Source organism: Scylla paramamosain, chromosome 27, assembly GCF_035594125.1.
Source record: "Scylla paramamosain isolate STU-SP2022 chromosome 27, ASM3559412v1, whole genome shotgun sequence".
NCBI classification, from domain to species: domain Eukaryota; kingdom Metazoa; phylum Arthropoda; class Malacostraca; order Decapoda; family Portunidae; genus Scylla; species Scylla paramamosain.
The window spans coordinates 12,661,809-12,670,753 of NC_087177.1; the positions used below are offsets into that span (position 1 = coordinate 12,661,809).

The following is an 8,945-nucleotide window of genomic DNA, read 5'->3' on the forward strand; positions in this document are numbered from 1 at the left end:
AGCTGCCTGCGGCGCCTGACTATTTTTCATCTTTATAATGTCAGGCGAAAGCGATAATACGAGAGTGGCTGAAGGAGGGACGGACAAGAGAGAGGGAGGGAGGGACGGACGGAGGGAGGGATGGAAGGGCAAGGTGGGGCAGGGCAACACAGAACACCTTCCTTGGCCAGGCTATTTTGGTGAACTGACCTGACCTTCCCCCGCCTGTAAACGAGGAGGGCGAACCACCGTTTAGGACCCTGGGACAAATGTGTAATTAGATGCCCAAACATTTGTTCTGCGGAGCCAAGCAGGATCAGGTGACGGGCTGGACGCGGCGTGATTTTTTTCTCCTCGAGTATTTTCCCTATAGGCACTTTCACTTTGGTGCTAATGGCGGTGTTAGAGGAGAGGAGGAGAGGGGAGGAGGTGGGAAGAAAGGTTAAGCGTGGTGAGGGAGAGAAGGTGAGGTGGACAGCAGAGGAATAGAAGGGGAGTGGGAGACGGCAGGAGGCTGGATGGCATGAGGGGGACATAATTTATTCAGTATCCCGTGGTAAGCTTTCCTGGCGTGTGACCAGATGAGGCGCCTTAACTCTTCCGATTTATTACGTCACTGGTTCACCTCGTTTTCTTTCTGCCCCACCTCGTCCCTCAGTGCTGTCCATCTCTCTTGCCCTTGCCGTCCCAGAGGTGCTCCTTTTTAATGCTGCCTTTTCTTGCCTCAAACCTGTCCCTCGACCTCTTAGAAGCCCCTCCGTCGTCCAAGAGGATTTTCTCTACCCCTCCTTTACCCTGCCTCTTCAGCCTCGTGGCGGTTCTGTCCTTGGAGAGAGAGAGAGAGAGAGAGAGAGAGAGAGAGAGAGAGAGAGAGAGAGAGAGTAGAGAGAGAGAGAGAGAGAGAGAGAGAGAGAGAGAGAGAGAGAGAGAGAGAGAGAGAGAGAGAGAGAGAACAGGTTCCTTTCCTCTTTCTTCCTCTTGCCTTCTCTCTATCTCTAGCTCCCTCCCTTCTTTCCCCTAGAAGACATCATTGTGTTTACTTTGTGTAGGGACTTCCTATGTAGTCTGTTTTCAATGAGAGGAGAGCGCTGGCTGCCTCAGGTCCTCGCTTCCTGAGTCACCTACATACTTAGGATAGGGATAAAGTTTCAACGTTTGGTTCTTGCTAGACGAATCTTCGACGTGGGGAGGCGAACAAGCGAGAGAGAGAGAGAGAGAGAGAGAGAGAGAGGAGAGAGAGAGAGAGAGAGAGAGAGAGAGAGAGAGAGAGAGAGAGAGAGAGAGAGAGTTCCGCTAAGTGAGTGGCAAGGACCCATCATCCCTCTCACCACACACACGACCCACCGCTCCCTCTTCCACGCTGTTCACTCCCACGGCACCAAAAACTTCCTGGCCACCCTTCCGTAAGTGGGCAATTAACCTTTGTAATATCACGAGCACAAGACAGACGGCAATCTAATATTTCGTGGCGTCACCCGACCACCGGGGAATAAATTATCACCTACATTTCGCAACCAAGAGTGGTGTGGCCGTGTCCAGTTGGTCTGCGCGCGCCCCTCGGAGCCCACGAGTCGTACATCACACACTCCTTCATTTTCCTGTTCAGCCCATTACTCTTTGATTATAACTCGTCGCCTGATCTATCCCGCCGCGCCTCGTCGGTCTCCATTCGGTCTCTACTGCCCCAAACAGGATCAAAGGGCCGCCCACCCGCCCTGCCACCACGCTACACCACACCAGCCACCCTGCCACGTCCCTCCAACCCCCGCGCCTCGCCCCACTCTCTCTCCCGACCTCCCGCTGGGGCTTAGCGATATCTTGACACCTGTAGCAAGATCGGCGCGTCCTCCTTGCGACCTCAGAGAAGGTCTAATTGGTTCATACACTCTAGCGAGGTTTTAGTGTGTGCATATTCTGTGCGTAATAATTGAAAGCTGATTACTGAGACACTCCAGGAGCTAAACTGACAAGTTCCTCCTTCCTTTGAACTTTTCCTGTTTTCTTTTTTTTTTTTTTCGAGTTCGGGGATTTTAATAGATAGCATGAAGTAATCAGAAGATGGAGGAAAGAAAGAAACAAACTCTGAATCATCCAAGGTAGAGTTTTTAGCAAAAGTTTGAGCGAATAGTTCAGCTGTAGAAATAGATGAGATGGCAGTGGTGCCATCTGGTTGAAATAAAGAAGGGAAAAATGAAGAAGCAAAGTTATTGGAGATGTTTTTGGCTGAATGACAGAAGTCACGATGGGAATGTGTGTGTGTGTGTGGGTGTGTGTGTGTGTGTGTGTGTGTGTGTGTGTGTGTGTGTGTGTGTGTGTGTGTGTGTGAAGTTCTTTGTGTTCTATATTGTTCTTTCCTTATCACACACACATGTGTGTGTGTGTGTGTGTGTGTGTGTGTGTGTGTGTGTGAAGTTCTATTGTGTTCTATATTGTTCTTTCCGTATCACACACACACGCACTCAAAAAGAAACTAATAAAGGAATGGTAAAAAAAATAATAAGAAATACATATGAAACAAACTAAAATCTTGTCTCCCTAAGGCATACAAAAACAATTCTAGGAAGGGAAGTAAGTAAATATGATTCATGTGGCGACTTGATCCCGGCCTGATGAGGGAGACAAGTAGAGATTCCCACTGTGTTTGGATGGAGGCGAAGGCAAGCATACTAGTCCTCTTCCCCACCCCCCTCTCTCTCTCTCTCTCTCTCTCTCTCTCGCTCGCTCTCTCTCTCTCTCTCTCTCTCTCTCTCTCTCTCTCTCTCTCTCTCTCTCCATTTCATCACGGTGACAATCTCAGCCAGGTGTATTTCCCTCACAGGTCAGGTCAATCAGCAGCCCACCTGTGTCTGACCCTAGCCACTCCTTTGCCCTTCTTCCTCCCGCCCGCCTTTTTTTTTTTTTTGTTTACTTATTTATTATTTCTCTTTTACACCAGCACATCCGTCACCCATCACCAATGACTTCCCCATTTTACACCACAAACATCTCCATCACCACCAATACCTCCAGTAACTTATTCAGTTCCTACAACTATAACATCATTGACACATTCCTATACATTTACTCCCACCACCATCACCACTACCTATACACCAAGTAACACACACCAACCACATCATCATAGCATATTCCTCTACCACCACGGTTACCTATACCACCACCTCTCACAACAACAACAACAACAACCAGTCACAAACACCATCATATCGGAACTCCTTTCTCTCCCAGCACCACTGTCACCAACACCACCACCACCATTACCAGCTCACCACAACCACCATCATTACCTCCACCAACACCAACACCCCTCGGTTTCCCCTTTCCACCACCACCAACACCACCAGCAGGAGGTTCCTTCCTGCTCTGTGGTGAGTCATGTCACCCATAAATACAGTCCTAGAGAGAGAAAACCAAGAATCTGAGCTTTGTGGGAGTCACGCTGGGGAGATGCTGGGACCTTGTGTGTTTGACGATCCTGGGGGAAGGTGGAGGAATGAGAGGGATGGAAAGAAGTCCTGCGTATTCGCGGATGAATCTGGGAGTCCTACGCTGTGAAGACGTGTGGAGGTGAGGGGAAGCTGGGATCCTGCGTGCTTGGGTGAGTGGGTGGGAGACAGAGAGAGAGAGAGAGAGAGAGAGAGAGAGAGAGAGAGAGAGAGAGAGAGAGAGAGAGAGAGAGAGAGAGAGAGAGAGAGAGATTCTGCACACAAAGGAAAACTATAATTAACTCTAAAAGTCTGGTGAGAAGAGAGGGGGAATGAGGAAGGGGGGAAAAGAAACCTAAACACTGACGCTTTCAGGTGTTTCTTATTATTGAAGGAGAGAGAGAGAGAGAGAGAGAGAGAGAGAGAGAGAGAGAGAGAGAGAGAGAGAGAGAGAGAGAGAGAGAGAGAGGAGAGAGAGAGAGAGAGAGAGAGAGAGAGAGGAAAAAAGCAAATAAAAACGGATGAAGCCCTTTAGGAACGCCACGAATAAGTAAATCAGCAATTAGGTAAATCGACGAAAGACTTACTTACTTTCCGCTTCACTTTCTCTTGCGTTAAAATCACATTGGGAGGAACCGTGGAGTCGTTAATTATTTACGCTTGGGGCAGATTATGTTGATTAGAGGAGGTGGGGATGAGATGCTGGGCGGAGGCAGAGGTCAGAGCGAGGACACCGGGGTGGCGGAGTGGGTGGAGGGAGGTTGGCGCGTGGGTGTGGCTGTGGTGGACTGAACAGGGTGGAAGCTGAGGCCTGTGGATGTGTAGAGGGTGAGGATGTGGTTGTGGTGGAATGAATAGGTGGAGGCGGTTGGAGTGTGAATGTGAGGTAGTCAAGGGTGTGTCTAGCTGTGGTGGAGTGGGTAGGTGGAGACGAGTGTGGATATGGAGAGGTGACAGTATGGCTGTGGTGAAGTGATTAGGTGGACGCAGCTGGGAAGTGTGGATGTGGTAGTCAAGGGTGTGTCTGACTGTAGTGGAGTGAGAGATTGAGACTGGAGTGGTATGAACAGGTGTGGGTGTGGCTGTGCGTACTGTGGGTGCAGCATACACGTCAAGAAGGTCAGATGCGCAGTAGGGTGAGGGCGGTCAAGTGGGTGGCGGTGTTGGTGGTGTGGCGTGGCCCTCAGGTGACCCGGTCGGCGCCCTCTGCGGTGTGGCGGCAGGGTGGGGCCGGTGTGGCAGCCATCTGGCCGCCCTCACCCGCCACCAGCACCACCGCGGGCTGCCTAACCACACTCGCGTGAAAGGGGAACCGATGTAGTGGTGCGATGGTTTTTTTCTCTCTTTTTATAGTGTGTGCTGCTTGTGTGTGTGTGGGGGGGGCCACCTATCTTACTGTTCGTACTCCACTGCACTACATATCATTCCCATCAACGCCCTCAATCAGTTCCCACGTTATCGAGAACACGAAGAAAAGTGAAAAGGCTCTTCAAATCATACAGTACTCCACGAGGTAACAAGAACCCCAAACTGGAAATCGTCTCAAGTCTATAAACAATAATAATGACCCACACCCACACACAAGCTCACTCCAGCCCTTGAGGATCTCACGCATTAGTCAGGGAGACTCGTACAAAGTCACCTTGCAGACTTCGAACATAGCAACCTGACACGGCAGACGGCGGGGCTCCTGCAGGTGAGGAAGGTGTGTGTGTGTGTGTGTGTGTGTGTGTGTGTGTGTGTGTGTGTGTGTGTGCGTGCGCGCGCACACAGCAACAGTATATCTATAATTTTATCTTTTTGGTCTTTGGTTTCGATTGAATAATTTGTATCTATTATCTCTATCTCTTTAGCTTTGATTCATTTTCCTTGTGGAAATGTACAACATCCTTGAACTTATATTTTTTTTTCTTTTTAATATAGAATATTAAATGGTATTTCTGAAATTCCATTATTATACATACCTTATCAATTCTCGTCCACACACACACACTAAACCGACTCTTATAAGGAAAGGAGACAGAACGGTATACAATTAAATATATAAATTTTATTAAACATTTGTACTATCTTAAATCACTGGAGGAACTAAGCCTACAAGTATCACAGAATCTAGAATTATCATTAATTAATTTCGAACATAATAATATAACTATAATTCTCTCTTTTCATATACGAAGTTCCCCGCCTTGACGTGGTTCTCTCTTGTTTTGTTTGTACTATAGTGCCGGCGAGGGTGGTGAGTAATGGGTGTGCTTGCTAGTGTGGGGGGAGGACTGGACGAGACCTGGGGGACTGGCCGCGGACCTGACATTCTCAGGAGGATCAGGTGGCTGTGTGGCTCTCTGGGGTCCTTGAAAAGATGCCTGGCCGAGTTTCTGGTCGTTGTCTGGGCTCCGGGGGGCGGGCGGCTATGCACGGTGGGAGGCGGGGGGGCGACTTGGCCTTGCGGTGCACCAGTACTGAAGGCGAGGAGCTGGCTGGCAGACATTCCTCCCTCATCAGGTAGAGTAAGCGTCTGCTTCACCGTGGTTCACCAAGGGCGCCAGCAGTTGTCGTCTTCTGGATGGCGGATTGGAGCAAGATCCAAGGGCTGCGGTGAGGGGCTCCTGGAGGGGGGAGGGGGGCGGCGAGGAGGACACCAGGGAGAGGGAGGGCGAGGCAGCGCTGGGAGGAGGGGATGGAGGGGCACGGTGCAGCTCCCCCGCGTGGCTTGGGAAGGAGGTTGTGATGTCCGTTGGGCAAAACAAATGTCATCTGTCCGTTCAAGAGGCGGGCAGGGACGAGGGACACACCGCCCACCATCAGGGAGTCGTAGTGGGCTGCCTGCGGGACACGCTGGGGCTCAGGGGTGAGGGGAGCCACTGTGTCTGGCGAAGGGGACTTGTTCCTCAGGCCGGTCATCACCTCCGTCAGGTGCAGCAGGATGCGTGACCGTTGAACGTTGCTCAGGGTTGTGTCGCTTTCCAGAAACTTGCCCACCTCCGCCGCGCACTGCCCAAACCCTGCACGGAACTTGGCGGCGGCGTCCACCGGGGGCTGGCGGGGCGAGGCGGCCTCGTGGCGGTGCAGGGCCTGCACGTGCCGCACTGTCATCTCCAGGATGTCTGCTTTCTCCAGCTTGCTGTAGCGTGAAGGCTGTCAGGGAAAGATATCGTAAGTCTGGGGCGGCAGGTGTGCGACACTTATTTCAGGAATGTCGAGCCACCGCGGCAAGTGGAGCGAGCCGTCCCGAGGCAGAACTCATCCTGGATTAAGGCCTAAATGATGCCAGCTGTTAAACACTACTGCTCAGTAAGGAACACTGTTGACATGCTCATTCTGTTAACATACCAAGGCAAACTTGAAAGGTAAACAATTAGCCGAAATCTCAGAGACCCGTAACCTTATAGTTTCAGTTATTTAAACGGAAGGTCAGACTGAACTCTTCCGCATCTTCCCTGCCTCAGGACCTCGCTCTCACACGCATCGGGACCACAACACAACGTACGGTACTCACGTCTTTCTTGAGTCCCTCCAGCACCAGGTTCTTGAGTTGGTTGAGACAATCGTTAATTCTCTGGCGTCTCTTCTTCTCCATGATGGGCTTGTTGGTGCGCCGCCGCTCAGCAGCCGCGGCCTTGGCCTCCAGGCCCTGCTTGTCTGTCGTGCTGGATGGCATCCTCACTGCCTGAGTCTCTCACTGAGTCACAACACGCTCAACGTCTTGAGGTTACTGGCGAACTCATTCCAGTCACTAGAATTTATAAGAATGGCACACAGAAGACCCTGCGTCTTGACCAGTGAGAGCGCGCTGCTCTGCTACGTCACGAGGAGGTGAACCAATGGGAGGCGCAGAACTCCTCAAACCGGGCGGCGTGTGGCTGGTGTGGGCGGAGCCTCGGCCCTGTGGGTTGGCTACTGGTCTGTCGCTCGTCCGCCACGTGCTATACGGAGTCGCTTTCCTTAAAAAGTTTCTTGGACTCAGAACTTTGTTTATTTCATATTCATTAGAACCAAGATAATGGCCAAGTGAACATCAAAGTCACATTTTAAGGGTTCAGGCTGTGGCTCAGTGGGGGCAACCTGCGGTGCGGTCAGCCGGGAGTCTGACGCAAGCTCAGCAGGTTGTTTGTGCGGCGAGGCTGAGTGTTGTCTGACGCCCATGAATGTCTTTCATAATTTCTGTACGTTATTAACCCGAGAGAGGGGCAGCCGCAGGCCGTATGGATGAGAGGGACGGGAAGAGAAGGAAAGAAAGAAAGAGGACAGGGAGAGGGACGTGTGAGGAAAAAGGATTTGGATGAGGAAAGATGAACAAGAATGAGAAGGGACTCATGAAGAGGAGACGGATCAAGTAAGACGTAGATGGAAAAAGGAGGGGAATGGGAGGATGCCAGAATGATTTTGAGAACCGTGGGAGAACGAGAGAGCGAGAAACAGCCAAATGAAGGCGCGTCAAGGAAACCAGAGAGGATGATAGGCGAGCCGCGGAGTCTGGTGGAGGCGAGGACACGGGGAGAGGGACACGTGGGCCTACGGTTAAGAGTGGACCAGCGGGAGTGGGAGTGGGATGGGTCAGACTGGAAGAAGGGCGTTTGAGTCGGTGAGGTGGGCTGATGCGAGGAGCCCCTTGGGGAAGATCCTGGGGGAGAACATGGGCTGTAGTACGATGAGTGGAGTCTTGGGAGAGCTGAGAGTGAGCTGGGGTGGTGAAGGAAGAGGTAGGGGGTGATAAAGGGGAGCTTATGGGGTGAATATGAGTGTGTTGGAGGATAAGAGAAGAGGTGGTAAAAAAAAAAAACGTAGAAAAATTAAATGAGTAGAGGAGTAAAATATATTATAATGAGGATGAATTTGTATGTAAGCTGTGTTAATCAAGAAAGTGAGAGGAGGGAAGGGAAGGGGAAATGAGGTAATGGCGTGGTGCTCATCAAGGGGCAAGGCAAGGGAAGGAAAGGCCAAGGAAGGGAAAGGGATGGTAAAGGTGGGCCGGCGTGGCGTGACAGTGCACCGTCATCCTCTCGTTTAACCTGAACACCTGCTGGAGCGCCCTTGCTCGCTACCTGTCCCCCTCACATTGGGTGGATCCGAGCCGCCTCAACCCGTTATTTATTATTCCTATATTATAATTATTAACCCCCCTTCTCTCTCTCTCTCTCTCTCTCTCTCTCTCTCTCTCTCTCTCTCTCTCTCTCTCTCTTGCGCCTTGATGAGCGGAAAAGCCTCTTAATGTGTGTCTGCTTAAGTATATAGACAATCCTCTTAATACAAAAGTAGGGTGCAATTAGGGAAGCGCGGCGCGAGTCCCTGAAGAATGCCTGCCTCCGCCACACCCAAGCACCTCTCGCCAAAGGTCTCAGGGTCAAGGATGATCACGCGCGCACAAAACTGGGGAAGGGAGTCGAGGTCGAGAGTCTCAGATCATTAGCTTCAGACAACTTGCTGCCCTTCCTCTCAATGAGCCACGCGCCAGAGCCAGAAACGACTAACTACGACCTATAGACGACCTTGTACAGTACTCCCTCCTCCTTCCTCCCTTCCTCCCTCACCTACCAGCGA

General features: G+C 51.2%; 1 protein-coding gene across 1 annotated transcript; it reads right to left on the minus strand.

The window, feature by feature from the left end:
* Nucleotides 1–5,800: 5,800 nt before the first annotated feature.
* On the minus strand, nt 5,801–7,203 carry LOC135114241 (transcription factor HES-4-B-like). The gene is given in 4 exon segments (XM_064030034.1): nt 5,801–6,021; nt 6,023–6,136; nt 6,138–6,542; nt 6,904–7,203. Coding segments are annotated over 4 exon segments (765 nt in total). The 5' UTR covers nt 7,066–7,203; the 3' UTR covers nt 5,801–5,937.
* Between the last annotated feature and the right edge of the window lie 1,742 nt (nt 7,204–8,945).